We start from the raw sequence: 25,896 nt of genomic DNA on the forward strand, positions 1-25,896 counted from the left end.
CTCTGTAGACCAGGCTGGCCTCGAACTCAGAAATTCACCTGCCTCTGCCTCCCAAGTGCTGGGATTAAAGGCGTGCGCCACCACACCCGGCCAATTTTTTTTTTTTAATTTATTTATTTATTGTATGTAAGTACACTGTAGCTGACTTCAGATACCCTGGAAGAGGGCATCAGATCTCATTACAGATGGTTGTGAGCCACCATGTGGATGCTGGGATTTGAACTCAGGATCTCTGGAAGAGCAGTCAGTGCTCTTAACCACTGAGCCATCTCTTCAGCCCCCAATTTTTTTAATAAATTAATTTATTCCCTTTACATCCCAATAGCAGTCCTTCCTCTCCTCCCAGAATCCCCTCACACAAGTCCTTCCCCCACTCCCCTTTCCTTTTCTCTTTTGCTCTGAGGTAACTGAGGCCCCAAAGGACAAACTGCACACTCTCTCTTATATAACTCTTAGGATGGAGTATCTAATGTCGAGTACCTATGCAAGCTGGGCACGAGGGAAGGGCATTCCTGAAAGGAGACGAGATAGTAGGACACAGGCTAAAAGGAAGGATGCCATAGGTGGGAAACGTAGGCAGGTGAGACGGAAGTTAGCCAGGATAAGAGGAGGGCAAACACCATGATATGCCCTTGTGTGTAATAGTGTCTTGATGTGTGTGCGTGTGCACGCGCGTGTGTGTGTTGTGATGGTTGCTGGGGGCACAACTGCACTTTAAATGGATTCAAGATTCCTTCATGGGGGTGTGGAGGACCAGTGCCTGGTATTGTAAGCTTGTCTAACAAGCCAGGTCTGTGGACTTAACTAAGCTGGTATAGTAGCACGTTGCTTTCTAAATACCTGTTTAAACCCTTAGACAAAAGAGGTGCCCAACTTTCTTCAGAGAAGCATCTTACACTGAATGATGGTGAAGGAACACAGAAGGCAGATGCTTAGCTGCCAAGATGCAGAAAAAGCAACAGATGTAGGCTCAGCCCTTGACAACTTATTCATGCCATTGTCTTGAAGGCTCAGAACACTGCAGGAGGGGACAGAAAGAACAAAATAGCTGGAAGACAGGGGGAAGGTTACAAAATGACACTTCCTTAGACTTGACACCTCCAGTGCAAGCAACCATAGTTACCTGGCCCACACAAGACCAGTCAAGGAAGAGAGACTGCCTACTTCCAAGGACCCTACCCTTCATACAGCTCTATTAAATCCCCCTTTCTATAAAGTATATGAATAATAAAAGCCAATTTGATTCTAGAAAACAAACAAAACAAAATTCAAAAACAAGTGTAGGTCTGTAATGGCTCAGGGCACTGGACACTTCAAACATGAGGACTGCATGAACTGGCTCCCTCCCCCTCCAAACATGGCACCATAAATCCGGCTCCCCACCATCAACCCCAGTAGAATTTGTTACCCTGAGTTATCATGCTTCACCTGTTTGACCTTATAGTGTTGCCCAGCCCCTGAGGATGCAGATGAGGTATCTTCCAACACCCCTGCCCTGGGCAATGGTCCACGGCCACATAAACCTTGCCCCCCACCCCCAATAATGAACCAGTGCTCCTGCAGCGTGCCCAGGTGTATTGCTATGGAGACCCTGTCCTGCACTCACCCACACCTAGCTAAGCTTCCCTCCCTCTAGTCCAGCTTTGTGTGCAAAACAGCCTGGCTGTTCCAAGGGAGAAGGGGACACCAGACTGCAAACCACAGGCAGAAGACACAAACTATGGTCCTGTCGTCCCCACCTCTGAGAGTAAGGGGCGTTGTTCTTGTCTCAGGACATTCTCTCCTGGTGCTGACTGTAGTTATTAGACATGCCTAAAACCAAGATACATGGGGGTAGCACAGGAAATGAGACGCTAAAGGCCCAGGCTGCGCTGGTGCTGCCTAGAAAACTAGGACTGCGCTGGTGCAAGGCTCATACTCAGGCTGGATGCCGAGGCTTCAAGGTTGCAGGCTAAAAGACTGTCACTAAAAACTCATGTAGAATGCAGACTCAGATATAAAATGCACAGTTCAGAGTGTAGACTACTGTCCAGGCAGAGCAGCTAACCCAGTGTGCATCAAGTACCTATTTATAATGGCTGCTGCCCATGAAGGGGAACAGAAAGCTGTGGGGCACACATCCAGTTGGCAGATGGCAGCTGGGACCCCCCACCCCAACGAGAAGACTGTTCTCAGGCAGTGGGGAGGTGGCGGAACACATGACAGCAGGCAGGCTGGCCATGATAACTTAGTTTATGGGTCAAGCCGATGCAATGTGAAGTTGGTTGTTCTTTTTTCATTTCCTTTTTGTTTTTGTTTTTTTTTTTTAACCAAAATAAATAAATCAGTTGTGTCCCTGTGGAGGTCAAAAGAGGGAGGAAGGACAGCTGGGTCCTTGGGACACCTTACCCTTATCCACTGATCTGCTTTTGACTTGCCTTGGCACAGCAAAGAAAAGAATTCGTCAACAGCTTCCATGTGTTCAAGGGAACAACAGAGAAAATGAAGTGGCTGGGGGAGGGGGGTCAGGAGAGAAGAGGCAGCAGGACCAAGAGGCAGCCAGTGCCAGGGTTGGGACTCAAGGGAGCTTCTGGGCCGTCCTCAGAGCCAAGCTCTCCAGGAATGGTAGCCGGGGCAAATTTCCCACATACAGCCCAAACCCAAGAAGGATAGCAGAGCTAGGCCTAACATCACTGCTAAAGCCTCTCCAAATACCCCACCACAAGCTCTACTCACACAACATCCTGATGACACCCAAATCCTGGCAGCTACAGTTCCTCCATGAGCTCTTGGCTTGGCCCTAGCAAGATGAAACTACTCCTAGTCTTGAATCTGTGACTTGATGAGTGATGAGGGCTGAGTGCTAGTACCCTGGGAAGCCACATAGGGTTTCTGTTCCTACCCTGGAGGATTACACTGGGGCATGGGTGGGGCCAGAGCTGCCTTCCTTCCCTAGGATGTCCTGAGAGGGCTCCCTTCCTCATCCTGCTCCTTCCAGTCTCCATGAAAGGTGTGCAGCCTGAGAGAAGTCAGCACAGGCTGGGCAGCATGTGGCTGGGAGCAGCTGAGCACTGCAGCGGACAACTTAATTCCTATGAGAACAGGGGCGGTGTGGCACAGCGAAGGGACGTGTGGACAGTGCTGAGGCGCTATTCTTTAGTTGAGAAGCAAAGAGCGTCATGGACATGGGGGCCATGGCCTCATCAACTCCAGGAGCATCTAAGAGAATTTCTTGAAGGCATCCAGGTCAAAGGCTGTGTCCAGAAAGCGCTGCAGCTCTGTCAGGTGAGTTTTCTTGTTGCCAGTGGCTGGAGCGGCTGCTGGGTCTCGGCCAGCATACCTGAGGGAGAGAGAGAGAGAGAGAGAGAGAGGAGGAGTGACAAGGATAAAGTCAGAGGTGGCTCCTGCCTGTTCTTCTCTAGCTTGCTTCCAGGTCTTTCAGGCCATCAGGGACTTGGGTCTTACCAGACAGGCTTAGCACGGTCAATGGTGGTCCGAAGTCTTGGCTTGACATAGTCATAGTAGCCTTGGTTCTTGTGCTCTTCCTGGCACCAGGCCAGCTCAGCATTGGGATACTTCTGTGCCTCTTTCAGCAGGAGGTCAAAGGGGAATGGTGATAGCTGGAGAGAGCAGGGTGAGGTCACCCAGGGGCACTCAGAGGACGGGTAGGGTTAAGCAAAGGGAGACTGGGGTTCCAGAAGGAAAAGCTTTGCAGCCACTCTGCTGGGAAAGGGTAGGAGCCTCAGTGAATGAGTGATGTTCTGCTAAAGCACCACGGAGCTAAGACCCACGGGACATGGGTCATGGTGGCACATGACACTAGCCACTGTGCCACATGCCCTCACCTGCTCAATCCTCGTAATAGCCACCTCCTCCTCCATGTTCCTGGCTTTGCGCTCTCGGGTGAGGTCATAGTACACCTTGCCAGTGCAGAAGAGAAGTCTTTTGACTTTGTGTGGGTCCTGAGCTGCAGGTCCATTTTCTGGGATCACACGCTGGAAGTGTGTTCCTATAAGAAAGTTCCCACATCTGGGCTGATTCTTTCTCCAGGCCTATTCCACAGCGGTTATGAATGAGCTGAGGGCTGTCACACAGTGGCTACGGTCTATGGTTTCTGAGGGTTAGAGATACTTCGCCCTCACAAGCTTCTGGTGTCTGTGCCATTTGCTCAGACGAAGAATGATACAAAATCAGGCCTGGGGATACACCTTTAACCTGGTACTCAGGAGACAGAGGCAGTAGATCTCTGAGAGTTTGAGGCTAGCCTGCTCTACATAGCAATTTCCAGGCCATCTAGGGATACATAGATACAACATCACAATTAAAAAAAAAAAAAAAAAAAAAAAAAAAAAAAAAAAAAAAAAAGGAAAAAGCTGTACAGATATAATGTAAACAGGAGCAACCCAGACATTTACACTTTAAGAAGAAATAAATCAAATCATCTGATGGAGGGAACCTGGAGAGGTGGCTCAGCAGTTAGGAGCCCTGGCTTCTTTTCCATGAGACACAGGTTCAATTCCCAGTGCCTACATGGCAGTTCACAACTGTCTAACTCCAAGGGAGTCAGGAGTTCCAGCTGATCTGATGCCCTTAAACAGACATACATACAGGCAAAATACCAATGCACAGAAAAGAAAAAGCAATGAAACGAACAAGCCCCACCACCCAGGCCCTATGGAGGGCTGAAGAACCGGCTGAGTGGGCAAGGACACTGGCTGCTCTTGCAGAGGACGCGCTCTGACTCCCAGCACACATGGCAGCTCCCGTGTGGATACCCTTCTGACCTCCTCAGGCACCAGGCAGCCACATGGTACACATGTACATCCAGGCAAAACATTCATATTCATAATAAAATATATATTTGTAAATTGTTTTTAAGGTTTATTTATTATGTATACAGCAGTCTGCCTGTGTGTATGCCTGCAGGCCAGAAGAGGGCACCGGATCTCATTACTGATGGTTATGAGCCACCATGTGGTTGCTGGGAGTTGAACTCATGGCCTCTGAAAGAGCATACAGTGCTCTTAACCTCTGAGTCAGCTCTCCAGTCCTGTTTTTTTCCCCAACTTTAAAAAGGACTTAGGTGGATTTCTGAGTTCGAGGCCAGCCTGGTCTACAGAGTGAGTTCCAGGACAGCTAGGACTACACAGAGAAACCCTGTCTCGAAAAAAACAAAAAACAAAACAAACAAACAAACAAAAAACCCACCCTCAGGAACACCTACGCCCCACACCTACCTGGCAGCATCTCATCAAAGCTAGTTCTTGCCTCAGGGTGGCGCAGGAGGGATTTGGGAGTGAAGACGATTAACTGAAAGACAAAATATGCTCATATAAAATATAGTAGACTATATCATGCAGATTTTAGAGTGACGGTCCGAGATAAAGGACATCTAAGCAATGACCTTTGGTACACAGCCAGGACACCCTGTCTTCCAGATCTTAATGGGAGGTGCACACACAAAATGCAGGGAGAAGACACTAATTTCTCTCCTCTTCACCTCCTCTGGTGGTTGTTTACTCTCCAGGGCCATTGTCCTGGCCCGTGGCCTCTCCTAGGTGAGCTGAGCAGCTCTCAGGTGGTCTCAGAGATAACACACCTTTGGTTGGTCTATAGCTGAGACAGGCCTATCACCAGGCAGTTCTGACTTAAAGAACTGCAAGCTACCAGGGGCATAGTAGACCTGCAGTTAGCCTTGCATGCCCCTTGCAGTATTCTAGGGCAGTAGGGCTCTCCCTGTGTCCTTATCCCAGGTACCCTCTTTCTGATCATTTTGCTCACTTGCACAACATAACATCTATTCATGCTTCAACACCCAGCTCAAGAGCTACTTTCTGGGGTTCCTGGAATTCCTTGGTCCCCGCTGGGAGCCTTTTTCATCTCTTTTCCAGTCTTCAGCATAACTACATGACAACCCATCTTATTTCTCAATATACCAGGACTATACTCATCTTCCTTGCTGGACTGAGGACTGTATCTTGTCTGACTCTCTTACATGCTGGGCTCACCAGCACATGAGAACTCAGTTGGGAGTGAGAATGTTTAGTTCCCTGGCATTCACAGCCATAGGCTCTGACTTCTGAGACCACATCTCATCTGTATTCCCCTCTAGGTATCACTCAACCAACCTAAAGCAAAAGACACCAGGGCAGGCCTTCCTGTGTTAACACAAAAGGCTGGCACCCTGGTCATTCTGAAGACCCCAGCACTGACCGGCTTCCGGAAGGGCAGCAAGATCTGTCGTCGCAGCACATGGAAGAAGTTGCCAGGGGTGGAACAGTTGACAACAATCCAGTTGCAGTCGTAGAGCTGATTGATGTCAAAGTTTTCTTCCTGCAGGTCCTAGTGCATGGAAGGAAACGGCCAGAGGCCAACGGCATTTGTGAGCATTGTGCCTGGGACAGGAGGCAACCCGAGGCAGAGGGGTCTCAGGATGTCTCAGAGGACATTCAAAGACTCATTGAAGACAATGAGGAACATGTTCCACAGCTTCCCTGAGTCTGAGCCCCATTTAATCCTTGGTAGCACTGTTTAGCAGTGGATGCATGGGATATAGGAGACAAGGGTGCTGGTATAGTGAAATCTATGTTTTCTTAGAAACTGACTCCTGGGTTTGTTTGTTTGTTTGTTTATTTATTTATTTATTTATTTGGTTTTTTGAGATATGGTTTCTCTGTATAGCCCTGACTGTCCTGGAACTCACTCTGTAGACTAGGCTGGCTTCAAACTCAGAAATCCGCCTGCCTCTGCCTCCCCAGTGCTGGGATTAAAGGCGTGTGCCACCACGCCTGGCTTCCTGGGTTCTTTTAAAGTTGCCTTAAAGCGGCTGGAGAGATGGCACTGACTGTTCTTCCAAAGGTCCTGAGTTCAAATCCCAGCAACCACATGGTGGCTCCCAACCATCCATACTGAGATCTGAGCCCTCTTCTGGTGTGTCTGAAGACAGCTACAGTGCACTTACATATAATAAATAAATAAATAAATAAATAAGTCTTTAAAAAAAAAAAAAAAAACAACAACAACAACAAAAAAAACTGCTTTAAAGCAATGGTAATGTCACCTAAGAGTTCAGGCTGAGTTTTGTTGTCCTCCTGCAACAGCAGGAAACAAATGAAGTAGCCTTTTTCAGTGAGATCATAGGGCATGGGGCCACACTGGTCCACCCACTCTAATTCCTAAGACAGAGAAGAATGACCTGAGATTTGACCCCTCAGGACATCCAGGGTCTGCTCTACTCACAGGCAGGACATCTGGGTCATCATTGCACATCTGCAGAAACCGCTCTGGACGGGCAGAGGAATGCTCGGGACCCTGAAACCAGACACACAAGTTACCTCTCAGGTTTCAAATGCTGATATCTGCTGCTCTTTCCATTTCTTTTCCTTGATGTCAGAACTCATTTGAGTCTTCCCCCTCCAACTAGTGAAGCACAGGGCAAGCAGGGCAGCAGGGCTGAGGGAGCTGAGTACTTGAAAGACAGCATCAGCAATGTGTGGTTTGCCCAGAGATGGCCATGGAGGGTACATGTGGATAGGCCACTCTTGCCTTTCAAAGTGTTAGCTAGTCTTCCCATCTAAAATGGTAGGACGAATCAACAGAACCCTCTGGCCTTGTTAGATGGGGTCCTGGACAGGCTGTTCTCAGGTCTTGAGTCTTGTGGACAAGGGAAGTTCTCACCATGCCTTCCATGCCATGAGGTAGCAGGAGCACAATGCCATTCTGCCGCACCCACTTTGCCTGTCCTGGGCAGATGAACTGGTCAATGATGCACTGTGCCATGTTGTTGAAGTCACCAAACTGGGCCTCCCAGAGAACCAGAGCATTAGGGCTAGCCATGGCAAAGCCCAGCTCAAAGCCTACAAGGGTCAGAAGGGAAGAAAGACATGTTCAGGACCACCATGAAGGAATGCAGAAGCCTGAGTGGGGTTGGAGTTGGCCTTACCCAGGACACCATACTCAGACAGCGAGCTGTTGCATACGGTATAAGGGGCCTGATTTGGCCAAAGGTGGTTCATGGGGATGCAGGTTCTTTTGTCAACATTCTGATCATGGAGCACATGGTGGCGATGGCTGAGGCAGAAAAACAAGATGAATAAGCAAGAGTACAGGCATCTGAGCCAACCATGTGAGCCTTGAAGACAACCGTATGACCCACTGAGACAAGCTGGCCTTCTGTCAGACACTGCAGGGTAGTGCCCTTCCAGCATAGAAACAGAGCATTCTCAACAACACAGGAAATGTGAGGCGGCCTAGCATTGAGGATACAGTCCTTTCTGGAAATGGTTCTCCCCATCCCTGGAGTACAGATTCTGAAGCCCTTCCCTTCCCTTTCAAACTGAAGGAGGCACATCTGAGTTTACCTGAAGGTGCCCCGCTCCACATCCTGGCCACTCAGCCGCACATGGATGCCTTCCTTCAGGAGTGATCCAAACGCCATGTACTCTGCCAGGGCCCAGTCCACAGTCCGGTTTGTCACAAGCTCTCTGCGAGTCTTCAAGATCCGGCTCAGCCCTGCAGAGAAGACAGCATTCCCAGTACTGCAGGACGAGCTCCTGTGGGAAACTTACTTCCTGTGCTTCAATGACACAGCACAGCCTTTGTCACTCAGTGTTAGGAGAGCAAGGTGGCGCCCCCTTAGTTGCTTCTCTGCTTCTTTCCATGTGAAGGAACTGTAGTGGGAGCTGAGTCTATCAACACACGCACGGGCTATGGACAGGCGAGTTTCTAAAGGGCATGGCTAGGGACCCTTCACGAGGTGCTGACCTAGGCCAACGTTTCCACATGCAAGTGCAGGTTTGGTTACCTCCATGGATAGTAAAGTTCTCCACAGGTACAGAGCTGGCCACCTTCCCAATGTGGAATAACACATCCTCCTCCAGGCCAGTGGAAGGGCAGGTCATGCTCCTGGGCTGTCCATCCAGGGTGAAAAAGCCTAGGAGAACAAACATATGTCATCTACTTTGGAAGAGACATCTACAGAGCAGACCAGAGCAACAGTTCTGCTTTTCTAGAAACTTCACCACAGTATCACATGGCTTTGGGCAAATAAAAGGTAGGATACAATAAAGCCTGGATGGCCTCCTTGGGGATTACAGAGGCTCTGCCGAAATAGAACATTCACTATGTGCTATAGGTACAGAAGAGGGGAGCTCTGGGAAGTGGACTCACGGTTACATCCACTTCACAAGGAGTCTCTCTACTGTGATGATCCCTTGCTTACCAGGCCAGGGGGAATCCAGCCAGTGTTTGATGTGCAAGATCTTCTCATCTTTGGATCTGGTAAATGCTTCCTCACAGATCTTATCATACTTGGAGATTTCCTCCTGGAAGAGTGGGTACATGGAGCTAACTGAGCATGGCACAGTCTTGTGCAGGCTACTGCACCCCAGCCTTCCAGTCCCTCCATACTTTTGCACACCCAACTACATCTGTATTGTCAGTCTCCAACACACGCACAGCCTCTTTAACATCTAAAAGAGGTCTGTAAATTCTGCTCCTCATTCCCTACATCACGTGGCTGGAGATTCTGTTTAGTCTGAGTTCTGAATATTCTTTCATAAGAACTGGCCGATGTGTTTTTAAAGACTGGGCTTAGAGCTGTACCATCAGCAGCTGTCCAACCTGGGCTTGGGTACCACCATCCCATGGGTCTAGAACTGTTGCTCATATCATCTGTGTGTGACAGAATGCTCTGTGCAGATCATAGAGGATCTTTATTAAGCTGGAAGGACCCTTGTTCATACATCTCTCAACCCAAACAGTGTCAACAGAGAGAACCTATTGGGTTCTCATCTCTAGAACACCTTTCTCCACCTCTACTAGATCTACCTTCTTTAAAAAGCATTTTGATATCCCAGATCCTCACTGAAGTTGAAATGCTGCAGTTGTCAAGACTTCACATGTTGACTGGCCTGGAATAACCTCTAGCTTGCCACAACACATAAGGCCTGCCAGGACACACCTCGTACTCAGGCTGATTGACGACACCCTGAGAGACCAGCAGTTCTGCATACTTCTGCAGCACTGGCTTCTGCTTGCGGATCTGCTTGTACATGAGTGGCTGTGTAAACATAGGTTCGTCCATCTCGTTGTGGCCATTTCGTCGATAACACACCTAGTCCGAGCAGCAAGAGAGGGCTGTGAGAGACTGACTGGTCTGTGGAAAAGAACCCCATTGTGTGTGTGGTTATCTGATATTTCATCTGTGTGATACAGCAAGGCTGTCACTACTCTGCCTTACTTACTTCCACTACAGTTAAGATCTTGTTTTCCTCTTTTACTCGGTGGATTTGCTCTATCAAATGAGACATAATGAGAATGACTTGGGAATACAAATTCTTGATTTGTAAAACTGTCTTAGATAGGACCAGATGGAATACACACTGAGGAGTATTCGGAGGAGATCCTGGCTCCAAACACTCTAGTACCAGAAGGATCCTACCGTTAAGTATGACATTATAAAGCCCTATGTGACTTAGCAAGAATGAGAGCACAGGCCAGAGACTCACTTGGGGACCCTTACCCTGGCATCACTTACCAGATCAACAACAACATCCTTGTGGAAGGTGTTTCTCCACTCAGCTGCCACCTTGCATACATACATGACAGCTTCAGGATCATCTGAGTTGACATGGAAAATGGGGGCATTCACCACTCGGGCCACATCAGTGGGATAGGGAGAGGAGCGGGCCATCCGAGGGTCTGTGGTGAAGCCAATCTGTAATTATGGAACACAAGATCTAGCAACAGGGTATGGAGGGTGACAGGCACTGTTGGGCACAGCCTACCTATACTTCCTGTTGACGTACTATGAGTATGTATCCTAAGTGGCATCTTGCTTAAATTTTGCTTGTTTCCCTACTTGATAACAAGATTTATGTATGTTTAACAAAGAGAATTTGGAAGAGGGACTAGGCAGGTTACAGTATGAACATTTTTATGTTTTCCTTTCCAGATGATTTTTTTCTGGGGGCATATTTATATAAATACACGTAAGTATACACTAAGTTTAGGATCTTGCTTCACTAACGCACAAGTCCTCTCTTCCTCTGCTATGGGAGAGTAGGGAGTGGTAGCATGCTTCCCTAGTGTGTACAAAGCCCTGGGTTTGATCCCCAGGAAGGAAAGGTGTTAGGGGCTGGTGAGATGGCTCAGTAGGTAAGAGCACCCAACTCCTCTTCCGAAGGTCCAGAGTTCAAATCCCAGCAATCACATGGTGGCTCACAACCATCTGTAACAAGATCTGACGCCCTCTTCTGGAGTGTCTGCAGACAGCTACAGTGTACTTACATATAATAAAAAAAAAAAAAAAAAAAAAAAAAAAAGAAAAGGTGTTAGCACACCTACTCACTTTAGAGACTATCTCCCGCCAGGCAGTAGTGGCGCACGCCTTTAATCCCAGCACTTGAGAGGCAAAGGCAGGCAGATTTCTGAGTTTGAGGCCAGCCTGGTCTACAGAGTGAGTTCCTGGTCAGCCAGGGCTAAACAGAGAAACCATGACTCGAAAAATATCCCTCTTTCTTAGCCCATCTGCTCTGTGTGCAGTATACAAGCGCACGGCTCGTTCTCATGGAGATATGCAAGCACACATCAACATCAGGTGTCTTCTCTCGCTGAACCTCCAACTCACTAATTTGTTGAGGCTGGCTAAATAGATACTTCGGTCTCTCTCTGCCTTCCCAATGCTGAACACAGGTCCTCACACGTGTATGTCAGCATGTTACTAAATGAACTATCTCCCTAGTCCCTGTCTTTTTTTTTTTGTTTTTGTTTTTTTTTGTTTTTTTGAGACAGGGTTTCTCTGTATAGCCCTGGCTGTCCTGGAACTTACTCTGTAGACCAGGCTGGCCTTGAACTCAGAAATCCGCCTGTTGGGCTGGTGAGATGGCTCAGCAGGTAAGAGCACCCGACTGTTCTTCCAAAGGTCCTGAGTTCAAATCCCAGCAACCAGATGGTGGCTCACAACCATCCGTAACTAGATCTGGCACCCTCTTCTGGAGTGTCTGAAGACAGCTACAGTGTACTTACATAAAATAAATCTTAAAAAAAAAAAAAAAAGAAATCCGCCTGCCTCTGCCTCCCGAGTGCTGGGATTAAAGGCGTGAGCCACCATGCCCGGCCCTGACTGTCTTTTTAAATTGTTCTTTGAAACAGGGTCTCATTATGTAATTCTGGCTGGCCTGAAACTCATTATTTAGATCTAGCTAGCCTCAAACTCAAGAGACCCACCTGCCTCTGACTCCCTGCTAGGATTAAAGGTGTGCGCCACCATACTCTGCTAGGTACAGTTAAAAATCCATGGATATTTGTGAAAATAGAAAACTCTGAAATTGCCCAGCACCCACGAGGCAGAGAAGATCTTTATATATTTTTGGCCAGCCTGGTCTACCTTATGAGTACCAGGCTAGCCTACAGAGAGCTAAAAACAAACAAACAAACAAAGAAACAAACGCCACCCCATAAAAAAACCAATCCAAACAAAACAAAAGTTTAAATGGGACGTCAGTAATTCCACTCATGGGTGTGTACAGCCCGAAGAGCTGAAGGGAAGAAAGATGCTGCAGAGCATCTGTACACCCACATTCACAGCAGTATAATTTTTTTTTAAAGAACTATTTATTTATTATATGTAAGTACACTGTAGCTGTCTTCAGACACTCCAGAAGAGGGTGTCAGATCTNNTTANNGATGGTTGTGAGCCACCATGTGGTTGCTGGGATTTGAACTCTGGACCTTCGGAAGAGGAGTTGGGTGCTCTTACCTACTGAGCCATCTCACCAGCCCCACAGCAGTATAATTTACAGTAGTAAATGTACAGGCTACTCAACTGTACAGGAAGCTGATAACTGAACAAAAGTTGGACATTATTCAAATCTGAGTCAGAGAGTAAAATGGTGGTTACGTGGGGGGGGGGGGAAACGACAGAGAATAGGCACTGATTGTTTAATTTTTGTTTGTTTGATTTTTATTTAATGTGTCTGTCTGTCTGCAAGATCGTGATATATGTGTGTGGGTGTCCACAGAAACGAAAAGAAGGAGTTGAAGCCAGACAATTATGAGCCCAACACAGGAGCTGGAAACTCAACTGAGGTCTTCTCAAAGGGCAGCAAGGACTTTTAGCCACTAAGCCTCTCTCAAGCCCCAGACCACTGTTTGTGGGTGTGGAGTGTCTGTTAACAGAGATGAATGAAACACAGCATGGATGTGTTCGATACAAGTGAACCAGTTCATTAGAGATGGTTAAGACAGTAGCTTGTTAATATTAAACAGGAACAAAGTTCACTAGGGGACTTTTTATTTATTTTAAGATTCTTCTTTGTCCTTTGTGGGTTTTTGTTTGTTTGTTTTTTGTTTTTTAAACCTACTAATTCTATCATTTCCCTCAAGCCAACTACTTAGCCCCTCTTTCTCAATGTTCTCTTTTGGAAAATGGTAATACCACGGCTGTGTGTGGTGGCACATGCCTCTAACTCCAGTACTGGGGTGCAGAGGCAGCTGTATCTTTGTGAGTTCTATGGCAGTCTGGTCTACAGAATGAGTTCTTAGCCAGCCTGGGCTACACAGTGAGACTGTGCTTAAAAAAAAAAAAAAAGAGAAGAAAGAATAAACAAGCGAACAAAAGAAAAAATGCTAATGCTAATTCCACCCCCACTGTATGGGTTAAGTTAATGCATATGAGGTGCTGAATTTGATACACTGCTAATCATACCACTCAATGGCCTCTTTGCTACATTGTGTGGTATCTTTTGTCACTCATCAATCCCACCCACAACCTCACAATGCATCTGGACTTGCTTTGTAGATGCATGCATGTGTGCACTGGTATGTGTACATGTGTGTGTGGTGGGCAGAGGACCACCTCAGGTGTTATACTCAGGACTGCCATCCATTTGGTTTGAGAGAGGTCTCCATTGACCTTGAGTTTACCAATTAGGCTAGAGATCCTCGTGTCTCCATCTGTGGAATTATAAGTGTGTACAATCATGTGCAACCTTTTTTTTTTTAAATCTTTTTTTTTTTTTAAGATTTATTTATTTATTATATGTAAGTACACTGTAGCTGTCTTCAGACACTCCAGAAGAGGGCGTCAGATCTTGTTACAGATGGTTATGTGCCACCATGTGGTTGACTGGGATTTGAACTCTGGACCTTTGGAAGAGCAGTCGGGTGCTCTTACCCACTGAGCCATCTCACCAGCCCCCATGTGCAACCTTTTTAAAAAATTAATTTACATGTATGAGTACTTTGTCTGCATGTACACACACACACACACACACACACACACACATACACACACACACACAGACACACACACACGGTGTGTGTGCCCATAGAAGCCAAAAGATTTGGAGCCCATGGAACTGGACTTACAGACAACTGTGTGCTGCAGATGGGTGCTGGAAATTGAACCTGGGTCCTCTGGAAGATCAATCAGTGCTCAGTAATTGCTGAGCCATCTCTCCAGCCCTCATACACAGCTTTTTATATGGGAGGTCAGGATTGAACTTGGGTGAACAGGCAAGTGCTTCCCAGCTGGAGTTATCCCCCTGCAGCTTTCTCTGGGCACTGGCCGATGGCAGTTCAGGTTCATATTAAACGTCTGTGATGGAAGACTTCCTTTCTGCCTGTCCCACTGCTGCCTTTTGTCTACTCAACCTTTAAGTTTCCACGTAGGCACCTAGGACTCAGAGAATTAACTGCTATCAACCTCTGGCTCCTGATCCTTCTTGGCGTTTTGAGTCTCCACCCCTCAATGAATTTAAGTTCTGTGTTAGCGGAGCACAGTAGCCCTTCCTTTGATTAATGTCTGCTATTTCTATTGACATACATATATGACACCATATATTCACATACACGCACGCACACTACTATGTATATGTATATGTATGTGTGTGTGTGTATATATATATATATATATATATATATATATATATATATATGGTGAGGGAGAGTTACATGTATTGGGCGAGATGACCCAATGGTAGGATAAAATAGTTAATAGATAACAGTCTCAACACTGGGTAGAATTGAACTGTAAGAACTAGAAGAATATTATTAATTGAAGCATTACTAGAATACAAAACCCTAAGATTAGAAGTCTGTTTTATCAAACAATTTATAATGACTACTTTTACTAGTGTGGTAAATAAAGAGTGGATAGTAAGATGTGTATATAGGACTCTAGTTTCTTAAAGAGAAAACCAATTACCTAAAACTGTGACTCTAGACAGAAAAACTCTAAAACAATAATGCCCCCTCCTTAAATAATGTAATTAAAACCTTTCCACTGTAAAAAGTGGCTGTAAGTTTTTTTAAGCAGGCATGTAGGTGCTGGGGATTGAACTTTGGACATATGGAAGAACAGCCAAGGCTCTTAGCTGCTGAGCCAGCTCTCTAATCCCATGTGTTACCCCAAACATAAAAACCCACTTCTGTATATAATCATGAAACAGTGAAGATTTTAAATGACCAGGAGGATGTATCAGACCCCTGGGGTTACCTGGTTGTTGACAACCACATGAACAGTGCCATGGGTTGTATAGGACGGCAAGTCGCTGAGATGGAAGGTCTCATATACAATGCCCTGGCCAGCGAAAGCAGCATCCCCATGCAGCAGGATAGACATCACCTGCAAAGACCCCAAACGTAACACATCCCCTGTTCAGTCGGAAAACAAGCAGATGAGATGAGTTTCCATTTGTTTTTTCTGTTTGTGTTTGGGTGTATGACATGTATGTGCAGCTCAGAAGACAACCTCATGGAGTTGGGCTTTTCCCAAACTCATGCAGGTTCTGGGGGTCAAGGCAGCTATGTTACCTACTGAGCTGTCCTGTTCAGTAATTCACAGCTCACGAAGTCACAGGACTTCAGAATGCTCCCATCCTTTCCAGCCCCTGACTTGCTACCACAGCCACATATGCCAGCAGCTGCCCTGAATACAGAGAAAGCCACACACCTATTGTGTCACCCCCTTCTGCATCCTGTAAGAATCCTCCTACACCCTACAAAACAACTCCAAGAAGCAACTCCAGCCCCAGACACACAGCTGCCCCAGGAAATGGGTTTCTTTAGCTGCCATGTTTCTGGCTACTCCAACATACCAGCCTGGTCTGGTTGCTTGGCCTGGTTACTGCCTGCCAATTTCCCTTCAAATCATCTTCTTGGCAGTGAATATAGCAGTGAATTTGGTGGGAGGAACTGTATCTGATTCCTTCTCAAACCTTTGTCCAGCCTTAGCAACACGCTGACACACCTCAGCTAGTTCCTTGAGTGGCTAATGGACAACTGTGATGGTTGTATATGCTTGGCCCAGGAGGTGACACTATTAGAAGGTATGGCTCTGTTGGAGTAAGTGTGTCACTGTGAGTGTGGGCTTTAAGACTGCATTCGAGCTGCCTGGAAGTCAGTCTTCAGATGAAGAAGGAGAACTCTTAGCTCCTCCTACACCATGCCTGCCTCGACACTGCCACATTCCTGCTTTGATGATAATGGACTGAACCTCTGAACCCATAAGCCAGCCTCAATTAAATGCTGTCCTTTATAAGAGTTGCCTTGGTCACTGTGTCTGTTCACAGCAGTAAAACTCTAAGACAACGATGATCCTGGTTTGTTAGTCCTGCATCTATTTGTTGGCATACTCTCCTTTCTCCTCAATTTATGATCATATGCTTATAATTCCCATTTTACTCTACAGGTGCACATACCATCAGTTATTCTGGTGCTCATATTATTTCAATGTGCCTTTCAGGGTGCTTTATTTCCTAGCACCACAGCATGGCAACCCCATAACGTGCTATCTATTACCAGCTCTGATTCTTCCAGTAAAGGATGTGAACTTAGAATTCACAGCTTTTGTTTACAAACACTAGTCTCATCAATGGGAAATAACTTTCAGCTCTCAAAGCTATCCCAGGCCAGCTGTCACCTTCCTCTAAGCTGCTAAGCCTAATACTGTGATTTACAGGTTTTCCTTTTAATTTATGTGTAGGTGTTTTACCTACCTGTGTACCACATCTGCAAGAGAGACAAGAGCATAGTGGCTAAGCCATCTCTCCAGCCCTGATTTATAGTATTTTAAGTATTTGATAAGCCAGCTATGGTGGTGCACATATATAATCCCAGCTCTCAGGATGACTGAGGCAGAATCTTTTAGATGAGACCAGCCTGTTACAAAAAAGTATTGTAGACCCTCGAAAGATGGTTGGTTTCTTCCTTCTCTAGGGCACTGTGAGAAGTTGGGCTTGCTGCCATGATCCCAAACCTCTCTCCTTAATCTATCTCCACAGAACATTCTTTTCTGCCCACCCCCCTAAACCATATTGTTTCTTCAATTAACTATTTTAACTTTTTTTGCTTTTTAGTTATGTGTGTGTGCATGCACATGAGTGCAGGTATGCTGAGGCCAGAGGGCATGAGGTTCCCTGAAGCTGGAGCTGCAGGCAGGCAGAGAGACATCCTGAGGCTGGGACCTGAGCTGAAGAGTATCAAGTATTCCTAACCACAGAGTCATCTCTCCAGCCCTGAAATGTCTGACTGCCTCACTCCTCATCTAACTACTCTGCATCTATGGCTGCTTATTCTAAAGTGCTTCATGCTTCACTGTGCAGTTCAGCTTCAATGACAGTATCTTCACTGACTTCCTGACATTTCCCTCCTTTTATTTACTTCTTTTTCTTCCAACAGAATAAAGCTCCTTGAAAGAAGGATAACAGTGTCTTAAATTTATCAACCAATATACAAATCACCATGTACACTGAATTTTTCTTTTTTCATTTTTACATGACTATTAGTAAGAACTATACAACTTACTATACAAATATAAAATTTGCTACAACTAAGAATTATATCCTGAGGTTAAATAATACTAAGATTACAGTCAGATAATTTATATTTGAGCAAGCCAGCCAACCAATATCCAGCATTCTCTGTTACACAAAGGAAATGCCATGGCAGTGTGGGGCTGTCTGCTATGCACTTTTGGCCTCACCAGTCTCTCCTGCCATCTGCGTCCCACACCTTTTCCTTGTAGTCCCTTTTCCTGTCTACGAATAAAACTGGCTCCTATATCGATACTCTGAAGACCCCCAGACTTGGTGATTGTAAGTGTAGGGAGGAAGTGTGATGACAGCTGTACTCACAGACCTCTTAGGGGCCTCACCTTTTTCCCTTCAGTGTCTCCACAGTAGAACTGTTCAGCTTTGGTCTTTCCCATCACGACAGGGTCAGCAGCCTCTAGGTGGGAAGGGTTAGCCACCAAGGACAGAGTGATGTTTCTGTCGGTCACACGGTTGATTCTGCGGTGATACATGCCCAGATGGTACTTCATGTCCCCGGAACCCTGATGGTAAAAATGACAAGTGATGGCGGGCAGTGGTGGACACACCTTTAGTCCCAGCGCTTGAAAGGCAGAGACAGGTGGAACTTTAAGTTTGAGGCCAGTCTGGTCTAGAGAATTAGTTCCAGGACTGCCAGGACTGAAAGAAGAAGAAAAAAAAACGTTTTAAAAAATTAAAAAGACAAGTGATGTTGCTTGGAGAGGTTCACTCTCAATGGCAGTTCTACACACGGGATTTTGACTCCTAGGGTCTAACTGCAGGAGGATAGGGAGGCTCTCCCCAAAATTATACCTCCCAGGCACAAATACAGAACTACTTGGTCAGAAGGAATATTCTTGCCCCAGCAAGAGGAATATAAGGCTGCAGGGTAGAGAAGGTTGGACAATTCCAATAAGGAAGGCAAACTGTGAATGCTGTGTAAGAGCAGAGCTTCAGTAAGACGGTACTCTGAGAAACCTGTGGCTGAGACAACTGCAGTAGACACATCTCCACACAGAACCTCACCTCATCAGCTGCCTCCAGCTTTGAGTCAAACTGACAGAATATTTGCTCCAGTTCCTTCCTGATGACATTTGCAAGCACGTTCAGCCGTCCTCTGGGACACAGGGAACAGTGAGTAAGCTCCAGGGTAAAGGTGCTCCACCTAGCCCCTACCCAGGACACAGAAGCTCCTTGGTTTGTAGCCCAAGAATAGTTGTGATTCAAAGCTAATATGAACACCAACACCTTGGCCATTGGGCATACTGAGCCACAGCCCACAGATAAGAGAAAGGCACACGCCTTTAATCCCAGCACTCAGGAGGCAGAGGCAGGCAGATTTCTGAGTTCGAGGCCAGCCTGGTCTACAAAGTGAGTTCCAGGTCAGGGCTACACAGAGAAACCCTGTCTCAAAAAAAAAGAGAGAGAGAGAGAGAGAGAGAGAGAGAGAGAGAGAAAGGCAGGAAGTACAAAACTACTAAGCCTGCTCCCTTCCTCTCCCAAAATCTCAGAGAACAGTCATCACTACAAGTGAGGTAGCAGTAATGGCACCGGGGTTGGTTTACTTATGAGACACACTTTCATTATGTAGCATAAGCTAGTTGAGAACTTATTGTAGCCCAAGATAGACTTCAATTTTGTGATTTTCCTGCCCTAGCCTCTCAAGAACTGTGACTATAGGCAAACACTACCATGTCCATTTGGATTTAATTCTAACAAAACTCCCTATAGAATGAAATACAAGTCTAAGCATATTTGGCTTGAGACTGACTCTGTAGTCATGCTGACGTGGGAGTGTAAGGACCTTGGAAAGCGACCCATCTTAATACACTCAGGCACTCGGATCTCCAGCTGCCACTCCGTGAAGCTGCAGGTCTGCTGTGCCTTTCAGGCCCCGAGGGCCTAAAGTACCTGTGAGGCATCCCCATGATCACATAGTCCACTCCATTTGCACTTGACATGTCAATGATTGTCTTGAGGGCAGGGATCAGCACCTCACAGCCTTCCAGACCAAAACGCTTCTCCGAGGACCACTTTCGCTGTAGGAACTCTTCAAACCTGGATGGAGAACCAAGCAACTTGAAGAGCAGTGTCCATAGGACCAGCCTCAATGTAAGCATTCTCAAATGACAAGAGGGTACAATGGAGGGCCAACTCTATTCTCCTGTCCAAACTCAACACATACTTGTGGCTATAGCCATCTTCATGCCTGGAGGACAGGCTACCTACACCCCTTAAATGGCCTGGGAGCCCATGGCCCAAACCACACCTCTTTTTTTTTTTTTTAAATAAGATTTATTTACTTTTTATTTATATGAGTACACTAGAAGAGGGCATCAGATCCCATTACAGATGGTTGTGAGCCACCATGTGGTTGCTGGGAACTGAACTCAGGACCTCTGGCAGAGTAGTCTTAACCACTGGGCCATCTCTCCAACACCTCCCAAACCACACCTCTTTACCTGGTGGATCGTACAAGCCTGGCCAGCAGGGTGCGCTTTTCCTCATTGGTGAACTGCATGATTCCAGGGGTCTCAAACTTCTGCCGGATCCACTGGCACTGCTCCAAATCATTAATGAACATGAACTCCACACCAATGTGCTGGCAGTAGGCCATCTGTCCACATATGTTCAGGAACACAAGAGTCACTGGTGAACATGAACCATATCCCAGTGTGCCAGCAATAAGCCATTTACCTGACCACCACCCTCCATACCAGCAAGGGTATGTTTGACCCAGCCACATTGTATGAAGGCCAGGGAGAAGCAAAATTCCTTTTCCCACCTGGGGTGCTACAACAGAAGGCAGAAATCAAGTTGCAATCCTCCTGCCTCGGCATCCCTAGTTCCGGAATAAGCCACACTTAGCTTCTGAGGTCTTCTAACAGAGCCATGTAACACTTTCTTAGGATCTGGGTTATGGTACACTGAAAACCTGAGGGGTCAGGGCCAGGCTAATAAACAACAAGTTCATTATCTTCATGGTAAGTAGCAAAGACCATGCCAGCTTTTGGACTGGATCCTTTTCTAAGAAAGGTAGCCTGTCTTTACAGCATGTCCACCATCCATGAGAGAAAAGCCAGTGAGCTTCTTAAAGACTTCAAACTCACTATGTAGACCAACTTGGCTCTGAACTCAGAGATTCACCTACCTCTGCCTACCAAATGCTTGGATTAAAGGTATTCACCACAATAATGATAATGATAATAATAATAATAATAATAATAATAATAATAATAATAATAATATTAATAATGGCATGTGACACCATGCCTGGGTAAAAGCATAAGTCTTGAATAGACCTAACAAGTCTACTAGAATCATACCTGTGAAAGGAGGTAGCGGTCATACGCAAAGGTGGAGACCAGCAACAGAGCTGGCTCTTGGGGAAAGAAAGTTAAGAAGAAAAGAGAAACAGCCTATAAAACTGGAGGAATCTTGTAAATCCCCCTCAGGGATGCCTAACTCCAGTATTCCTGCACAGACTCACGGTCCTTACTGAGCCTTTACTACCTATACTGCTATCTTGGAGGTCTACACCATAGGTGTAAAAGCAAGCCAGGAGCAGCCGTGAGCTACCAAAGGCAACAGCAGGGTGTCTGATGCTGTGACATCACAGACCTGAAACCTCAGCCATCCGTCTTTAGAGAGCCAGAAACCGAACACAAGCCCAGGGACTCCATCTGGTTTACACAAATGAGCCCGCCTGGCATTGGTAGTTAAAGGCTTGATGAATTTGTGGTCAGGTGCCTGTTCTTTGAACAGTGGGGAGAAAGCAGGCTTTGCCTAAACCTCTGTTCACAATATACTACAGCTTTTGGAGCCAAAGGAAAAACCATACTGCTGGGAAGACTTCTGAAATTAAAGGGGGTTTAAACGATATACATGACATTTCTTTTTCCTGTTGGATTTTTGAGACAGGGTCTCACTATGTAGGCTTGGCACTTTGCTATTAGACCAGGCTGGCCTCAAACTGAGAGATCTTTGTGCCTTTGCCTCCCAAGAACTTCTAAATTAGATTAAGCTATCCATAACTTAAGCTTTGAGTCAAGCTCTCACCAATCTATTGTCATGTTTCAGGTTTTGCACATGCCCAGCAGAATAAGGTGTGCTTCTGTATAATTCAGCCTTCCATTACTGAACAACTAAAAGCTCAGATAAAACCATTGAGTTAAAGACTCCAAACAACATTCTCCCTAACTCGTCAGTATTACTTTAGCCATTAATTCAGAGATACAGTTGGAGACCTGGACAGTAGATAATGTTTGTGTCCCCTCGATTCTTGGTTCAGTTTTCAGGAGAACTCAATTTGTTTTGGGAAGTTGTGTGAGTTTTGAGAACTCTTAGCTTCCTGCTCTAGTGAAACTAATATAAGGGGGTCGAGAAGTGCTACTTCTAATTTTTTCAAGAGCTACCAGATATGATAAACAGAGAGAAAAAGGGAAGTAGCCCTTGAGTATGCTATGGGCTGCTCGCCCCTTCACACCAGTATCCAGACTATTCAGGACTTAGAATTTTATGGGAAATAACCAAGAGACATGAGCCACTCTTCCATCATTCCCAATTCCCATAGAGGTGGAAATGGATGTGCTAAAGGGCCTGGGAAAGAAGGAATAGGTCCTTTGGTTTGTATGAGGTGGTGTGTGCACATCTCAGCAAGACTCCTAGAAAGTCACACAGGTTCTTGGTATTAATGGCGTTCATCTGATTGCTGACCTGACAGCACTAGAATAAGTAAGGAAGATGAAGATTGGGACATACAGAAAAGCCAAGTCACTTGGGACATGGCCTCTTATGGGAGAACTGGCTTATATGGGGCCTTATCTGTGTGGTTTGGATGAGATAATGTCCATGTCAACAAGAGCCAGAAGAAATATACGAGACCCAGAAAGCCTAAGCTATAACTGTTGTCCACAGAACAATCCCAACTCTAAATAAGGAATGCACATAAGTCTCTCATTATCATACTGGCAGCGCTGCTGAACTTACATGTGATGTGTGCATGTGTTAAGTTGTGATACAATTAAACAGAACTTAGCAAATATATCTTCAGTAAGCTCAATTTTCCAAGAAAAATAGATGAGATAAACCTTCCTATTTTATTTGAGCCAATATATTAAACACATCATTTTGACAGTTGAAAGTTATTCAGGCATTTTGCCCATTTCAAGTTCTGTAGGCTAGGTTGGCCTCAAACTCAAGAGTTCTGCCTACCTCTGCCTCCTGAGCGCTAGAATTAAAGGTGTGCGTCATCACCATCCAGCTTCCAGTGCTAATAGTTAATAGGTGGTTCCCATGAAGAAGGCAGGCTTAGACAGCGTAATCAATGTGGTGACAATAGCACACAGGTGAGACCCAAAGTTAATTCACATTGGATTGATCCTTAACAAACCCTCAAGTTCACCACTTCTTTTTAACTGTTCTTCCTGACACTGATATAAGCACTTGCTACTCCTTGCTCTCCTGAGAAGGCCCATAGGTGAGGAAGAAGGCAGGCCCTAGCTGAGATGAGTTGACGGATACAGAAAGTGTCCTGTCTGACATTCAAATATTTTCTACCACTTGTGCTAAATGTAGACTTGGAACATGTAAAAGATGAGCTCACTGGAACAAACATTAACCACCGGGGGTTGGAAAGGCTCTGACTGAGGTGACCCAGGCTGACTCTAACATCCAACCAGGGAAGGAGCCCCTCAGAGATCCCCGACTGTGACTGTTTCAAACTGGGTTCATGAATCTGAATACCATAAGCAGCAACAGCCAATAACGGACCAAACCCACTCCCTTCTGAAATAGGCACCACAGTTACCCTTATATACAAAACAGTAGCAATAACTTGTCCAAGAAAGACAGGCACCACACAAGCAGCCTGACACAAGAGCCAGGCTCTCAGCTGCTGTTTGTAGGATATATAAATAGGTCCCTAAATACTAGTAAAGTCCAGGAAGGAAGGAAAAGCAAAACAAGAATAGGAGAAATGAAAGGAGGGGTAGAGCAGGAGCAGCCACCACTGTGCAGTGCAATCAACAGCTCCAGGCTGTATAAAGGTAGAGGGAAATTTCCAGGGTGACAACTTGCACCTGAAATAAAATCTAGAGGGATCCAAAAACATTTTTTTAAAAAAAATTTTAATCAAAAAATAAGTTTCAAAGCCGGGCGTGGTGGCGCATGCCTTTAATCCCAGCACTCGTGAGGCAGAGGCAGGCGGATTTCTGAGTTCGAGGCCAGCCTGGTCTACAAAGTGAGTTCCAGGAGAGCCTGGGCTATACAGAGAAACCCTGTCTCGAAAAAAACCAAAACCAACCAACCAAACAAACCCCACAGGACCAAACCCAAACAAATAGCCAGGTATGACGTGTGTTAGATTTTTTCCAAGAACTGTTCTTACCTCCAGCCGACGGATGATCTCCCGAAGAGGAAGTGCTGGCTCCTGTCCCCCGATGAAAGTGGTGGTGGGTAAGTGGAAGACCTTGTCAAGGTCAGACTCATGTAGGCCATAGAACCCTACAGACGATGAGGGACAAGGCATAGCCATGCAGGGGTCACAATTTATAGGAAGGGAAAAGAAATCCAAGATGCCCCAAGGAGGAAAAAAAAAAAAAAAAAGGAAGAAAGAGAAAAATATCACATACCCCTGATGTATATGAAAACAAACAATATTTACCATCAGAACCAGAAACCTTAACAATAATTACACACTAAGATTATTACTAGGTAAACCAGAATAAAGCTATAATGCGCATATTAGTCTGGCAATTATTTACAAATTAGAGTTAAATTTATTTGAAAGTTCAAAGATAAAAGCCAATTTGGGCAGATGGAAAGAAATCAATCAAAAGGTAAATAAAAAGTTAAGAGAATTATAGTAGAAAATGGGAACTGATAGAGAACAGCAGACCATATACATGAGTCATTTAACAGTAATGTGCATACATATTACACAGTGAGTGACAAAGCTGGGGTCTCCACTGGGAGGGAGAAATAGTCACCAGGAACCAAGCAGTTGATGGGAGACTGTTCTTCAGGATACAGCTAGGGTAGCAGAGGAAAGGTTGGCGGCCTTCAGCCTTGAACTAAGGGCAAGCATCTCCCTGGAATATTTTCCCAAATTGCTAGATATTCTATGGTATTCTGCAGTGCTATTACAGATTCAACCCTCACTTTCCCTATCCACTCTCCTTCAAGTAGTCACTACAGGGGAGATGCCTCTTCATCTGCAAGCTGTTTCCAACTGGAAAGAACAGTAGGAGGCTCTGTTCTTCAGCATCATGATTGTTTCACCTTGAAATTAGTAAAGGAGCAAACTATCAAGCGACACAGTTACTTTGTTTCCAGGTCGGTGCTTACTCTGAAGTAACATATCAATTCAGGAAGGGCAAAGAGCACAGTGTAAGTCACGAGCACTTGAATACCTGCTGCCAAAACTTGATCTCAGGCTCCAGAACTGAAAGCGGAACCAGCAGACACCATGCAGAGCCTGACATCTGATGGCCTGAGATAAACAGTCTTGTTGTTTCTGCCTGAGGTAAGTGTACCTAAGCGCTGCTGTGAGACCCACCAGTCAGGGAACCAAAATAACTCAAGAAGCCTGCAAACACAAGTCTCCAGGGTGACTTGTTTGTTTTGTTCCCTGACAGTTGTTATTTAGCTTTGAACTTGCCTTGCTATGTAATCCAGGATGGCTTTGAAGTTTAGGTAAGCTTTCTGCCTCTGTAGTGGAATTACCAGTGTACACTAACATATCTGGTTGTCAGGGGGACTTATAAAAACTCCTTGTCAGTCTTCAACATCAGTGGCCTAGGAATCGCTTCATGATTCTCATTCAAGCTAAGTTGGGAAATAACATTCTCTCTCTCTTTTTGAGCCAGAGTCTTTGTGCATAGCCCTAGCTGTCCTCAAAACAGAGATAAGCCTACTTTTGCCTCCTGAGTACTGGGATTAAAGACATGCACCACCATGTCTGGCTGGGGTATTACATCCTTAAGTCTTAAAAAGCAAGGTATATTTTTTCCAAGCCCCTTTAATTTCATTAAATCAAAAGGGAAAAAAGCCAGGCATGGGTGGCACATGCCTTTAATCCCAGCACTCAGGAGGCAGAGGCAGG

General features: G+C 45.7%; 1 protein-coding gene across 11 annotated transcripts in view; it reads right to left on the reverse strand.

Annotated features, from left to right (window-relative positions):
- Window positions 1-2,211: 2,211 nt before the first annotated feature.
- The window catches only part of Ogdh (oxoglutarate dehydrogenase), a 66,467-nt gene continuing 42,782 nt past the window's right edge, over window positions 2,212-25,896 (reverse strand). For all 11 annotated transcript variants that reach the window (XM_021211147.2, XM_029545333.1, XM_021211145.2 and 8 more), the window contains 19 exons: window positions 24,181-24,296; window positions 20,255-20,409; window positions 19,704-19,850; window positions 18,819-18,909; window positions 18,137-18,316; window positions 15,479-15,607; window positions 10,517-10,696; window positions 9,941-10,093; window positions 9,200-9,302; window positions 8,783-8,911; window positions 8,340-8,490; window positions 7,922-8,049; window positions 7,657-7,835; window positions 7,219-7,290; window positions 6,193-6,321; window positions 5,217-5,289; window positions 3,825-3,988; window positions 3,445-3,599; window positions 2,212-3,319 (listed from right to left, as the gene is read on the reverse strand). In XM_021211147.2, coding sequence (XP_021066806.1) covers window positions 3,199-3,319; window positions 3,445-3,599; window positions 3,825-3,988; window positions 5,217-5,289; window positions 6,193-6,321; window positions 7,219-7,290; window positions 7,657-7,835; window positions 7,922-8,049; window positions 8,340-8,490; window positions 8,783-8,911; window positions 9,200-9,302; window positions 9,941-10,093; window positions 10,517-10,696; window positions 15,479-15,607; window positions 18,137-18,316; window positions 18,819-18,909; window positions 19,704-19,850; window positions 20,255-20,409; window positions 24,181-24,296 — 2,555 coding nt within the window. In that variant the 3' untranslated portion in view covers window positions 2,212-3,198. The remainder of the gene's footprint in view (window positions 3,320-3,444; window positions 3,600-3,824; window positions 3,989-5,216; window positions 5,290-6,192; window positions 6,322-7,218; window positions 7,291-7,656; window positions 7,836-7,921; window positions 8,050-8,339; window positions 8,491-8,782; window positions 8,912-9,199; window positions 9,303-9,940; window positions 10,094-10,516; window positions 10,697-15,478; window positions 15,608-18,136; window positions 18,317-18,818; window positions 18,910-19,703; window positions 19,851-20,254; window positions 20,410-24,180; window positions 24,297-25,896) is intronic.

Source organism: Mus pahari, chromosome 13, assembly GCF_900095145.1.
Source record: "Mus pahari chromosome 13, PAHARI_EIJ_v1.1, whole genome shotgun sequence".
Classification (NCBI taxonomy): Eukaryota; Metazoa; Chordata; class Mammalia; order Rodentia; family Muridae; genus Mus; species Mus pahari.